Here is a 14,975-nt window from a genome sequence, read left to right as displayed (position 1 = left end):
CTGCATTGATCTCTTTCAAATCCATGCATACCTTGAGCTTACCATTCTTTTTGGCACTATGATGATTGGTGAAACCCAATCCATATGCTCAGTCTTGTAAATAAACTCTACCACAATTAGTGATAGCCATTTTTTCGGCTATCCACATTGCCAAGAGGGAGCTACCTCGGCCAAGGAAAATCACATAAACTCTTTGGATTTTAGTGGGTACACCTTACAGAGGATGAGGATGATTGGACTTCAGGCAGCATTAGAGTGGCACATAGACCCACCACCGGCCAAGGTGGCCTGGGAGAGATTCTAGTAGCTTTGGATATGGGCGTGCCGATCTCTCACACGCCTCTAGTGGGACCCAAGAAAGTGGACTTGGCGGGACCCCACTGATTGAGAGGAGAATCTAGATGTCCGCTTCTTTGCATACACAGCGTGGGTAGGCCACATGATCCAGTTGCTAGAGATTGATGGCACCCTGGTAGCAGCAGCACATTGGCAATCATTGGACCACCACTCACAATGTTTCCTCTCAGATTTTTGGAATAGGTTTTGGGACAGTTTTTGGCTTAGAAAGATCACCCTCTTTCTTTGGGTGTTGGTGGAAGATAGGAGCTTGGGCCAGTAGCTTTTCAGAGGTGTAGCCACCCACAACAAGAGTCTCAAAACAATGACATTGTCTTTAGGATTTCCTAGAGGCTCAACAGGTTTGGTGGCGGATTCTCCACATCTTCACTATGGACAGGGCTTCGACCCGGATCATTACATGGAGCATAGTTTCTGAGATACAGAGGTTGAGGAGGTCTGGACTTACGAGGAGGATGGTGAGAGGGCTAGCCCTCTCACCACCCACTGCATTCTAGCCCTCTCACCACCCACTGCATTTCAGTAGTACCAGTGTCGTAACCTCATCTACAGAGACCATTGGTGCCTAGGCTCATGGTAGAGATGGGAGATTTGTAGCAATATTGTAGCTTGACACATTTGGCGAGCTGTGGTTAGTGGGTGAAGCTGTAGGGTCAATCTGACCGCATGCAGAAGTAGTGGGAAGCTTTCTTGAGGCTGTGGTGGCCTGACGGTGACCCCACTTGGCATTAGAGACCACCTGTGTGGTTGTTCCCCCCCTCTTGTATGAGATATACATCTCCTCATAGAGCAGCCAACAAGGAGGTGAAGCATCTCTTTCCCCTCTTTTGGTTACTTGATCCCTTCCCTATACATGAGGTGAGTCTGTATCTAGCCCTTTGTGTTTGTTTTAGTCCTTCGTGGCTAGTTTTTTCCGTAACTAATAGAAGGATCTTTTTCTAGGAAAAAAAAGGATTTCTAGTGGGCATCACAACATACTCACATCACCTCCATCACATTGTACTTATCACCTTGAGCTTTCTCATTAAAATCCACTCAAGATCTCTTAGTACTAGATGCTCACATAAGAAGGTCCACCACAGAGCTCAGAATAGAAGAATCACTATAAAAAAAAAGCATCGGTGTGTAGATGCCATGCATGCTCTCACGAGAGGTGCAATAGCACACCCCTTGTCCATAACGAATCCTCTTTGAAGCACCCCATCTCCATAACAAGCGCTTTGGAGAGTGCTTGTTATGGAGAGCGCCCCATTTCTACAATGAGTCCTTTGGATGAGCACACAACAGACTCAAGATGCATGCAATAAAACTAATGGATCTTTCCACTCCTCCTTTGATAGGCCCATGGGCTCCCATCATATTCTTGGCCTCTAGAAGACAACGAGTCTAGATCCATTAAAATGCCTTTCTCTCTACATTAAAAAAATGGTGGGTGCTTACCAACATTATGAATTAAAAACACGCAAGGAGATCCACATATACACCTTAGTCATTGAAATCCGATTGAGCTCTCTTAATACTACATGCTCTCACAAGAAGTTCTACCACACTGCTCATAATAGAAGAATCACTATCAATACCACATGCCATCTAACGAGTCCTCTTTGAAGCACCCCATCTCTATATAATGAAACCTCTGGAGAGCACTCTGTCTCTATAATGAGTTCTTTGGAGCACACAACAAACTCAAGATGCATGCAATAAAACTAATGGATCTTTCCACTCCCCCTCAAACAGGCCCATAGACTCCCATCATTATCTTGGCCTCTAGAAGATAATGAGTCTAGAAGTCCACCATTGGCTGTATGTATAGCCTCTTGAAGATAATGAGTCTAGAAGTCCACCATTAGCTATATGCATAAATAGCAGGAGAGCCATTTGGAATCTTGTCAAACATGACAACATGCCTCGTAACCTGGAGGCCTTGAACATGAATGTATCTTTCCATCCAAGTGATTCATGGACCTTGAAATTCAAATTTAAGAACTCCAATTCCACACTACTAGTATTTATTTGCACAAATGAATCACCACCTTATGAGGCTATTACACATATGCCAATCAACAATATCTCAAGGCTAGAGCAAGACAAAAAGCCTTTGATGTGGCAAGAAATATTTTACAACCTACTAAGGATAAGATTTTCGAAGCTAGCCACAACCATTACACTACAATACCCTACTATAAATTCTCCTTAGTGAGCTTGTTCCATTTTGAGGCTCCAACTCCCTCCATTGCATAGCTAGTCATGAAGTCAAGAGAATAGCCCACCATTAAACATTCTTGCCCAACTGCATATAGTCTCTATCTTCTAACCATCCCCAAGGAAAAAACATGTAATTTTGTGTATAACACATTCTGTTGTAGCGTGGCAAAGGCAACCATACAATGAAGTGGTGGTACCATGAGGTAGAAGGTCATCCATGGTGGATGATGACTAAACACAAGCTAAATATTCTCCTTTATAATATCTTTGGCAACACATATCACCTTTTTATTGGAGGACTATTGCATATAATGATATCCATATCTTGTCAACACATGGCCACTTGGAAAGTGTATCCACCATGGATAATTTACAAGATCCCACTGTGAGAGTGTATGCATGCTAAGACTATCATTCCCTTCTTGGCCTCTACGGGGTTTTCATCTTGATTAATAGACGTCTCTTTGGTGTAACTCTCTTGATCAACCTTCTCATGGTGATAGAACACATACATCTTATCCACATAAGACTCATGGGGGATTCCCTTCTTCTTGCCCCTTTGTACTTTTGGGTGATGACCTAGCACGTGGTGCCGTTTGGCAATGTGGGTTGCATTGCCACGTGGCACACACATAACCTTTTTCTTAAAATGTTATGTGTGTGGAAATTTTCTCCATGAAAAGGGTTGTTTTAAAATTTTAGGGGGAGGTAATTTAAAGGATCTATGGGGAAAGTTTTTTAGAGAGAGAGAGAGGGGGTGGTTTTCAGAGGGGTGCTATGCACTTGTGCATGTGTGTATGTTACCATGTATAGAGAGTGTGCACATTTAAGCATGGGTGTGTATATCTGATGTGTGTATGTCACCATGTATAGAGAGTGTGCAAATTTGATTTGAGGGGTGCTATGCACTTGTGCATGTGTGTATGTTACCATGTATAGAGAGTGTGCACATTTAAGCATGGGTGTGTATATCTGATGTGTGTATGTTACCATATATAGAGAGTGTGCACATTTAAGCATGGGTGTGTATATCTGATGTGTGTATGTCACCATGTATAGAGAGTGTGCAAATTTCCATGTATAGAGAGTGTGCACATTTAAGCATGGGTGTGTATATCTGATGTGTGTATGTCACCATGTATAGAGAGTGTGCAAATTTCCATGTATAGAGAGTGTGCAAATTTGATTTGAGCATGGGTGTGTATATCTGATGTGTGTGCCTATAGACATGTGCGTGTTTTTGAATTTTTATCATTCTTAGTTTTGTTTTAGGTTTCAAGTTTTTAATAATTCTCGGGTATGTTTATTTACAATTAATAGGAAGTGTTATGTACATACGTACAAGGGGGTTTTTGCCATGTGGCCTCACTGAGAGAAGACAAAGAGTTTCTTACCCATCCACCATGATAAAAGCCTTGACGTCATTGCCGCCAGCTTTGTAGCTTTGTCTTTTTAGTTCCATAGCCAACGAGTTGGTGTTTGTGGACGCACACAGGTGCTGTGGGGTCATGTGGTGATCTTTTTATCATTATGGAGCACACATTTTGTTGTTACTTTTTGCTTGTGTGGGTAGTAGGGTGAAGATTTACAATAGTGCACCACTGAGAAACCTGTTAGAATGTGTTTTACCACTTTGTTTTTATCAAGTGTAACCCCCTATCGTCATCATCCTGACTAGCTGTAATGGGTATCCAAAACTTGAAATCACATGCTCGTGTAAAAATTAAGCTGATGTACGAGTGTCAACCTTTCATGTCTAGGCCTCTATCCATTTGGTAAAATAATCAGTGGCTACAATGGCATAACAAGCTTGACTTTGCCAATCTATCCCGGCATATAGCAAGATCTATCCCCCACTTTTTTGAATGTTTATTGCACAATTATAGGGGTTAGAGGAACTCTACCCTCTCTTGAGGCACATTGAAGCATTGACCTCATAGAACCTCTTCATAAATTCCATAGAATCTCCAAACATAGTTGGCCTCCATAAACCGGCTTGTAGGATCTTGTGAGCTGTCACTTTGTGAGAAAAATGTCCTCTTGTAATTTTGTAATGTTCTTCCTCTAGAACAGAAACGAATTCATCTTCCCTTACACAACATGGTAGTTACCTAGTTTTATATATTTGTAAGACTATTAATTAATAGGGGACTACCAACTTAATAAGTCATCGCATCCTCTCCTTGTTCAGAACCTTATTTTTTAGGAGATCAGAAGCGAGGTACTCAAAAATTTGTGCAAGCATCAACTTAATAAGTTATTGCATCCTATCCTTGTTCAGGGCCTTATCTCTCTTAGGAATCCATAAGAGAGGTACTCAAAAATTTATGCCCTCCATTCAGGCACCAAGTTGAGTTTGAATAAAGCCGCATTTGGTAATTTAGCAACAACTCCTAAATTCCATCCATAAGAGCAACCATCTCGTAATTTGCCTAGTTATGCATGGTTTGTTTTGACAAGGTATAACAAGGCTTGGTGATCTACAAAGAACACAAATTTATTACCTATTCTACTTAACCACATAAACCATTACCAATCTCTCTCGCTATGTAGTGGTATAGTTCATTTCCATCTCATTTTATTGTCTACTTGTTGCAAAGCATACCGGGTAGTCTAGCTTGAATTCACATGACTCAATTGTCTACTTGCAAAGCCTAGTTACCAGGTAGTCCACCTTGAATTCACCTAATTTCATCAACACACAACCGATTCCAAAATTGGAGGCATCGAGGTGGACATGAAAGATCAAGTCCCAATTAGGTGGTCTCAAAATAGGTGCATTGCCAATGCCTTTTGCAATTCATTGTAAACTTGCTGACACTCTTTGGTCCATTTAAAGATTAAGAGTGCTGTAACTTGTAATTGGTGGGTGGAGGTAGTTCACAAATTCGCTTCACTTTACTTTCATCTGTGGAAATTTCATTTTTTGATACTATGCGACCCATTGAATATATAACACCATGCTTTACCTAATTGACATTTCAAAGGGTTCAAGGATATGTGATATAGTTCACACCTTTGAAATATCTTTCTTGGGAAATCCAAATGGTCCTTCCATTGTGTGTGTGCATAGAGATCATCTATAAAAATTTCTAACCATTTTTGCAAGTTAAGTTCCTTGAATGTAGTACACATTAAACTTTGAAATGTTGTCAGAGCATTGGTCAAGCACTGAATGCCATGACCTCGGGGGGATCACTTTGTCAACCCCTTGTGTAGCATGTGTGTTTAAGGGCTATTTACAAAACCTCCTACTTATAGATTTTTGAATTTTAAAAATACCCCATTCTATAACTCTATTTACAATAAAAGTACCCTTTCTATAACTCTATTTACAATAAAAGTACCCTTTCTATAACTCTATTTACAGTAAAAGTACTCCCTTTTGTACAAAAATTTTTGCCATTTGAATTAAAAATCCCCTTATGTATGTAAATTTCATGCGTATGATGTCATATGAGTTGTGTTGGCTAGAAAAGTTCATTACCATAAGTTATGGCAAAATTTAAATGGGAAAATATTAATTTTCAAATTCCACAAAACTCCCATGGGTTTGTCTATCATCCCATTTGCCTTTTTTACGATCAAGTTTGGTTTACCCCACCTCTCCCAGGATTGTTTGTGGTAACGATAATGACTCTTTCTCCTCCATCTAGGATAGTTGTAGCTTGATAACTCTTGTGTAATACTATTAGTTTTGTATTTGTGTTATCACTCTCCTAGTAATGTCCTAAATGATTCATGAGAATTTGTGCACGTTGAAGTAGTATCTTGTCTTCTCTGATCAAGTTCAAGGCCTCCTTAATAGCTATTGGAAAATTATCATCAGACCTTGTCTTAGATCGGAGTCATCCTTCTTCCCATTCTTTCAAATCCATCCAACACAAGCATTTATTTCCCCTCAACAATACCCCTATCGACAGCTTCATTTTACGAAGAAAGAAAGGTCATAAGTCATGCTACATCTCTTGGTGAGATGGTTTGAGTAATCATCAAATTCCAAGGATAAATGTTCACGAATCGCTAGTTCCCCTCGGGAGAGGGGGGAGCCAACAATTAGTAAACATGTTTAGGAATTGTTGGTCCCCCTTGGGAGAGGGAGGAATTGTTGAAGAGAGAGAGTCCTCCCTTGGGAGAGGGAGGAATTGTTGGTCCCCCTTGGGAGAGGGAGGAATTGTTGAAGAGAGAGAGTCCTCCCTGTTCAGCAAACATACGATTAAATAAATTCTCCTTTATATTAGACTCACAAGCATGTTCAAGAATTGCTCGTTCCTGAGAGAGGGCCCATTTTCTTTAGCCAAGCATATGATTGAAAAAATCCTCCTTCATATTAGACTCCAAGCTTGCTACTTCCATTATATATTCCAACAAGGGTCTCAGAGTTCTCTTGGGTCCCTTGTTGTTCCCTTACTTGGTTAGACTATCTTTGTAGCTCGAATGGCTTAGTCTCTCATCAAATTTCTCCTAACTTTCCATAATGAAGGTTCTAGGTTCATTCTAGGGTATTCTCCCATTCCCTTTGGAGTATCTAAGGTTGTTTTTGATCTATTTTCCTTACCAACTACACCCTTCCCTTCTTGTAATTGTGGTTCCTCCTCCTTGGATTGTGTGGATATAATTTCAGTAGTCCCCTCACTTCATGATTCACCTCTTGCTACCTTCCTCACTCTTCTCCTCCTTTTGGGCCTTGTGTGCCGAGTTCGATCCAAGGTTCATAGTTTGATCCCTTTGTATCATTTATGTATGTGCTTAGGTTTTGACCTTAAAAGGTGTAGTTACCAATCCAGAGTGGGGCTCTCCTTGATGTAGTGTTCATCCACTTTTCTTTTTCCATTGTGTTGTGGTTTAGAATATAGTAAGTGGTGTCCCATTCCTTGCATAATGTAATACTCAAGATTGATCTCTTGAGCTTCATCAAGGTAAGCAATCGCTAGCTCCCTAGAGTAGTCTCACTCATTCAATAACCACCTGGTGGACAGACGTCAGTTTGGGCATTGGTGGCTATGGTGATAATACTAATGGTGGTACCGGGTACATTTGTATACATCCCCCTAGCTTGGTTTTGCATGTTGTTAGGACACGTGAGTTTCTTTAACATTCCCATGAATAGGGGGTGTTGGTAACAGTAAGGGAGGTGTTATTACCGATAGTTGTGGAAATTATAATGGTTGTTGTGGCCACAGATATCCACACATACTGATATCATTATTTCCTAGCCGCATACAATATGCACATTACATCAAAGGTCGAGGCTAGATGTGGACAGTTTGTACTTGTGTGGTAGATCGAGCACCAAACCGGCTCTCTTCTTCAATGGAGGTGTTTGTTCAACGGACCTTATTCTTCACTAGAGGGAGAAGAACCATAATAGGACCGGAAAGGGTAATCATCCGCTGGACTCCCCTCGCGCAGCTTAGGTTTTTTCCTACGTATCTGCTCCCTGCACACGAGGGGAAGACCCTCTAGAGATAATACCTTTCGGGAGGAGGTGGAACACTCTGTAGTACGAGCAGGTAAAAGGCAATAAATACCTGGACGAAGAGGCCTTGGCATGAATTCACTTAAAATCCATGCCTATAGACTGTAGTCAATATCTTCTTTGCTTCATCTTGTGTCTTAGGCAAGGCATTGCCTTTGGGCAATAAAGCATATAGTAATCAATCAAAAACCTTGGAGAAAAATTTGTTGATTTCAAAAACCCTAGAGAAAAATTTATTGATTTCGCATTTGTGTAACATGGAAAGAAAACAGATACAATTGTTGTACTTGAAAAGTGCAGAGGCTACAAAAATTGGGAATTGAGAGGCAAGCTCTTAATTTTCTTGTTTATACAACGGGATGATCTTATCCTTGCCTCCGGCTCCAATGAGGTATTTAGACAATATCTTGGATTTTGAGGACCAATTCATGATGGGCGTTGACATCCTCCTTTTTTTTGTTGGTGTGCTTCATGTAGGGCCTATTGCTTCCATGGTCCCATTGTGTAATGGAGGACTATGTAACGAATGAGGTATGAGCGGGAAGAAGGTTCATTCATATGCATAGCTACGCCACGCTGAGGTATGTGTGCTTGCATATGCACAAGTACGTCATGCTAAGGCTCACTGCTCGCTCGTTGGTCTGAAATGCGGTATTTTCAAGGCAGAATCGTATTCTATTTTCGTTTTATCAATGTGAGCCTCACGAAAAGAACTTTACAAAATAAATTCAAACGAAACATTGCGGAGGTTAGTCATAAGAGTGCGACTGCGCAGAAGGCCCACGACAGCCAAACACTAAGGAGGCAAAGAAGGCCAGTCATAATATTGCGAAGCAAAGAACGCCCTTCTTGACTCCGTCACAATACAGAGAGAGAGAGAGAGAGAGAGAGAGAGAGAGAGAGAGACTTGGTGCAAGCCACTATAAAAATCTGTGTAGCATCCTCAATCCCTGTGTGCGCCGAGCCCAGCTAGTCGAAGCTGGAGAGTAGTGCACTTATAATCACCTCCTGCTCTCCCAGCCCAGCCACACGTACTCTCTTTTCTCGATTTGCATCACAGTACTTCGGGTGTTTAATTACTGTAAACCTTTGCTGGACTAGCTCTTGCCCGACTAGCTATGTTGGCCATGGCCCTCTCTGATGTCTCTTCGACTCTCCTCCCCAGCTCGACCTCTTCTCCTGCGCCATCCATGCTACTTATAACCCTTTTGGGAATGGTTTTGGTCTCCCTTGCCATCCTTCACCTCGCCCGCCCCAAGCTCAAACTCCCTCCTGGCCCCCTTGCACTCCCCATATTTGGCAACTGGTTCCAAGTGGGGAATGATCTCAACCATAGAAACCTCTCTGACCTCGCCAAGAAGTTTGGGCACATTTTCCTTCTGAGGATGGGCCAAAGGAACCTTGTGGTGGTGTCGTCTCCTGAGCTTGCCAAGGAGGTTCTCCACACACAAGGGGTAGAGTTTGGCTCCCACTCTCGCAATGTCGTCTTGGACGTTTTCACGGGGAAAGGCCAGGACATGGCGTTCACTGAATATGGCGACCACTGGAGAAAGATGAGGAGGATCATGACCGTCCCCTTCTTCACTAACAAAGTTGTGCAGCAATCCAGAGCCTGCTGGGAAGACGAAATCGATCACACCATTGCCGACCTCAAAGCCCGCCCTGAGGCCTCCACCACCGGTGTTGTCATCAGACGAAGACTGCAATTGCTCATGTACAACAACATGTACCGCCTCATGTTCAACAAGAGGTTTGAGACAGAGGACGATCCCATCTTCAAGCAGCTCAAGAAGCTGAATGGGGAGAGGATGTAGAATTAGAAGGGGAGGCTACAGCCATGCTGGTGTTGCCATGACTGCAGCATACACGAGAGCGAGAGCGAGAAGGAGACGCGCTCACAGTTATGAATCGTTGTTTTATTAATCGATTGACGTTGGTTACATTTATATAGTTATTGAGTTGTGCCTCTTCGTGTGTCCGTTCATTGCTCACATGCGTTCACACACATGCGGGCATTATAGCATTAATTCCTACACTCCCCCTTAATGCGAATGTCCGCATAAGGGTAAGTGAGAGCATGCTATGTGTCTAGTGATGTATGTATTGTGAATGCATGAGACATGATATATTTTGTTTACATCATGAGTGAACAATTGAATGTGGTGAACAAGGTTAAAAAATATATGAGTGTTGATGTCGATGTTGATGTTGACGAAGACAACTTTAGGTACTCCATTTGAAATAATGATGTCGATGATGCTTTATAGCCGCAACATTTTGATTCTCTTTGTGAGCTTGAACCATCCATTGAGCTCTCCCCCTCAAGCACATAAAGGGAATGAAATGTAGTTGCATTTATACATGTCAAAAGGAAATTAATATATGAGTATGAGTTGAATTATCAAAATATATATGTGATATGATGTTATTTACAAGTGTGTATGTACAATTAAGTTTAATTTGTCATCGCTCAGAGGCTACATTAAGGTAGCTTGTCAAAGACAGTGGTATTCTTATTAAGGATATAGCGGACTCACACCTATTTGTCCTTTTAAAGAAAGATTTTTGGGTGACCTTTATTAACACCCTTTTGTGTTTCCATGCCTCTTGGGCTTCGCCACTTTTGGCGTTTTAGTTTGTTTTTTTTTTCTTCTTTCTGGGATTGGCCACGTGGGTGCTGCAGACACTCAAACGGGCTCAATTGTGTTTGTTTCCCTCTTGGGGATTCCTTGCCACTTTTGGGCTTTAGAGATGATCATTGTTAACACCTCATGTGTTTTCGTCCTCTTTGGGACACTGGCCATCACTTTTTGGGCTGTTTTATGGGTCATTGCCCATTTGGTAGGTCTTTGCCCATTTGTGTTATTTATTTGTTTGTTTTAATCATTATTATTATTATTATTATTTGTTATCATTTTTGTATAAAATGTCATGTGTGCACGCAAATAGCCTGAAAAAGTAGGCATGTTTGCGCTCACGAATAGCCTGAATGTTTTGGCATGTTCGTGATGTGAGTGAATTATTAATTTTTGATTATAAAGCATTTTTTTTAAATTTGAAATAATAATAATTATAATAATTAATGGAAATCTCGAAGAGCATGAGGCAATAGGTATAAAGCTATGAGGCAATCATAAAGCCACTTAAGGTCGGGGGATTTTGGGACTTGGGAGTGCCTCGTCAGTGCAAAGGCGATTGCATTAACAAATGGGACACCATAAAAGTGGACGATCTTGCTAGTAGGGGTGGTGGCAGTTCGGATAGCCACGTTGGTAAGAGCCATGTTGACGGCGAGGGCAGGAGCCATCACCGACTTGTACATGTGGGCATCACTCACATAGGTGATGACACATTAATGAGGAGGCTCTAATTGATTTGATTAGGCGAAGTGCCTGGGATGGCTTGTGCGAGCTCAAGAAGGGGTTTCTGTGGAGTTTCTGTGTCCCTTGTCGATGGGAGAGTTCGATATCGAGGGAGAGGGCAACGATGATGACAGTGAGAAGGCAAAGGAAAAAAAAAATCTTCAGAACGTAGCAAGGTGGAGGTTGGTGGGAGAACGGCGTTGCTCGAAGGGATTGTTGGCGACCTTAATAAAAGCTTAACAGGCCTTATTTCAACGCCTATTAACATAGGAGTGCTGCGGTACATGTAAAAGAGCAAGTGACGTAAAAGAGCAGGTGAATTTCACAATGAAAGAGACTTGGCTTGCGAAGGTGGCAGAAGCGATGCAGGCCCACACAGGCTCTCCAGAAAAGCAGGCTCTGATACCATGTAGAATTAGAAGGGGAGGCTACAGCCATGCTGGTGTTGCCATGACTGCAGCATACACGAGAGCGAGAGCGAGAGGGAGAGGGAGAAGGAGACGCGCTCACAGTTATGAATCGTTGTTTTATTAATCGATTGACGTTGGTTACATTTATATAGTTATTGAGTTGTGCCTCTTCGTGTGTCCGTTCATTGCTCACATGCGTTCACACACATGCGGGCATTATAGCATTAATTCCTACAGAGGAGTAGGTTTTCACAGAGCTTTGACTTCAATTATGGTGATTTCATCCCGATTCTGAGGCCTTTCCTGAGGGGTTATCTTGCATTGTGCAAGAAGGTGAAGGAAGAGCGTCTCCAGCTCTTCAAAGAGTGCTTCATAGACGAGCGTCGAAGGTATTTTAAAGCAGTATACTATTGTAGAATATGTTAAAATATGAGGTGAATGATGATTAGGGGTTCTAATCAGCTAATCACGAAAAGCTACTGGGCCCGGATTCTTATTGTATTGTGATCTTGGTTCAGGAAATTGAGGAGCTCCAAGGCCATGAATATTGATCTGAAGTCTGAGGAGAAGTGTGGCATCGATCACATTTTGGATGCGCAGAAGAATGGGGAAATCAATGAGGACAATGTGTTGTACATTGTGGAGAACATTAACGTGGCAGGTATAAAAACTGAATTCAGTGGCATTATATGTTGTGTACTAATTATTATTACGCAGGTGATGATCAGGTGAGGTCGCGAGCCTCGGATCATGCAGAGAGAGTTGGTAATTAGTTGGTCATGACGCACTAGAAATTGATAGCGTCTAATTTGTATGTGCTAGTAATTATAATTCACGACTCGTTGCGCCTTGCTGCATGATTGCGGAGTATAAGATCATGAGAGCTGATTAAGATCATACGACGTCCACCTTAAATATAGCTGCATGATACTGGGTTGACAATATATATATATATATATATATCTTGTATATGAATTCTGCATGTATGTACTGCTGCAGCTATTGAGACGACTCTATGGTCCGTTGAATGGGGCCTAGCGGAGCTGGTGAACCACCAAGACATACAGCAGAAGGTGCGGGAAGAGATGGAGAGGGTGCTAGGCAAGGGCGTCGCATTGACAGAACCAGACATCCCCAAGCTGCCCTACCTGCATGCGGTGGTGAAGGAGACGATGAGGCTTCGCATGGCGATACCGCTGATGGTGCCGCACATGAACCTCAAGCCGGCCAAGCTTGGTGGCTACGACATACCGGCCGCGAGCAGAGTCGTCGTGAACTCTTGGTACTTGGCCAACAACCCCGCCATGTGGGACAAGCCGGAGGCGTTCGACCCGCGGAGGTTCTTGGGCCCTGACATCAAAATCGATGCCACCGGTAACGATTTCCGATTCCTGCCCTTCGGTGTCGGCCGTAGGAGCTGCCCGGGCATCGTCCTCGCCATGCCCATCCTCGCCCTCGTCCTCGGCCGCCTCATCCAATCGTTCCACCTCCTCCCACCGCCTGGCCAATCCAAAGTCGACACCTCCGAGGAGGGCGGCCAGTTCAGCCTCCACATCGCCAACCACTCCGTCGTCGTCTGCAAACCCCTCTAAGGGCGGCGGCGGCGGCGGCGGCGGCTAAATATACCCAAGATCTCTCTACAGAATAATTTTTTTTCTTAAAAACACCGTGAACCCATATAGAGGTTGAGAATAAGTGAAATGTATAAAAGTTAATAGATACTACGCAAAGATATAAAAGTGAAATGTATAAAAGTTAATAGATACTACGCACGTATATATCGAGGGGCCGATTCAATTATTTTTATTTTTATTTTATGCGTAAATCTATTCTATGCAAAACAAAATTTTAAAACTTTATTGTCATACATTAAATGTCCGATACATTTCGTAAAAATATGTTTATGTAATGTTCTGTATTTGCATGTCCTCTGACATGATTTGTTTTTCTTGGTTTTTTACATCCCAAAAAAAAAAGAATTTTATTTGCAGAGGGCCATTTTCAATTTTGTCTGTCTCTTTTCTATTGTTTTTATGAAATAATATCCTCATGTTAGATATACATTTCGTTTCTCTTTGGCTTTGGGAAAAAAATTACTTTTGCATGAATTCTTTCCTTATTTGGTAGATATGTGCAAAATAGATGAAATCATTATTTTATGGGAATTTTTTATTAATATTTTTTTAATGTATTCATGCTATTGTTAACCCGTATTTCGCTTGCATATTTTAGTAGCTTTCCAATTAAATTTGCTAATATCGGAGCACTCCAAGAATACGGATCTACATTTGAAGAAAAAAGCTTTATTAGTTTAATTTTTTTGTATATTTTAAAATTAAAATGTTTACCCTCTATTGAGCAACTTGAGTTTGTTGTAATGTTGTTTTCCCATAATTTGCAATCTGAAATGTAAAAGCAAGGTTAATATGAGGTATAACAAATAACAAATAATTTATTGTTTATATGCTTTTATTTTTACACCTATTGCACATTGTCCTCCTCCTCTGTTGCCTCTAACCTAGCTGTAACCCGCCACTTGTTGTCTCTAACCTAGCTGTAACCCGCCACTTGTTGTCTGCATGCTGTCCATTTACCTTTTTTATCAACCATTGGTTGAAATGCTTCCTTAGGCCTTTTACTAATTGGACCACAGTAGTGATCATCCAATTCTTCCATTCCCAAGAAGTCATCATCCAGATTCTCCTCTTAATTCTCTTTATCTATCCTTTGTGTTCTTGGCCAGAAATCTACATACGAACCAACTTGTTCTACATTAGGCTTCTGAAGCTCTTGCATCATGGTTTTCCAATAGTCGATCCAAGGTTTGATGTACAACGTGAAAGCCGATTTTGGTCCTTGGTCATTTGACCATATTCTACAGAATAATTTTTTTTCTTAAAAACACCGTGAACCCCTATAGAGGTTGAGAATAAGTGAAATGTTTAAAGTTAATAGATACTACACAAATATATATCGAGCGGCCTACGGCGGATTCAATTATTTTTATTTTTATTTTTATTTTATGCTTAAATTTATTCTATGCAAAACAAATTTTTAAAATTTATTGTCATACATTAAATGTATGATACATTTCGTATAAATATGTTTATGTAATGTTCTGCATTTGCATGTCCTGCGACATGATTTATTTTTCTTGGTTTT

The 14,975-nt window shown here is 41.4% G+C and overlaps 1 protein-coding gene across 1 annotated transcript; it reads left to right on the top strand.

Moving 5' to 3' along the window:
- Nucleotides 1-8,999: 8,999 nt before the first annotated feature.
- LOC147604049 (trans-cinnamate 4-monooxygenase-like) lies at nt 9,000-13,424 on the top strand. Its single transcript, XM_086795470.1, has 4 exons — nt 9,000-9,851; nt 12,056-12,202; nt 12,332-12,474; nt 12,813-13,424. The coding sequence occupies exons 1-4, from the start codon at nt 9,160-9,162 to the stop codon at nt 13,403-13,405; spliced, it is 1,575 nt and encodes a 524-aa protein (XP_086651596.1). The 5' UTR covers nt 9,000-9,159; the 3' UTR covers nt 13,406-13,424.
- The last annotated feature ends 1,551 nt before the right edge of the window (nt 13,425-14,975 follow it).

This window comes from Cibotium barometz, chromosome 62 (genome assembly GCF_041138505.1).
Source record: "Cibotium barometz isolate CiBa-2024 chromosome 62, ASM4113850v1, whole genome shotgun sequence".
Classification (NCBI taxonomy): Eukaryota; Viridiplantae; Streptophyta; class Polypodiopsida; order Cyatheales; family Cibotiaceae; genus Cibotium; species Cibotium barometz.
The sequence above is the reverse complement of the archived record's forward strand: the minus strand, read 5'-3'. Positions and strand labels throughout refer to the sequence as shown.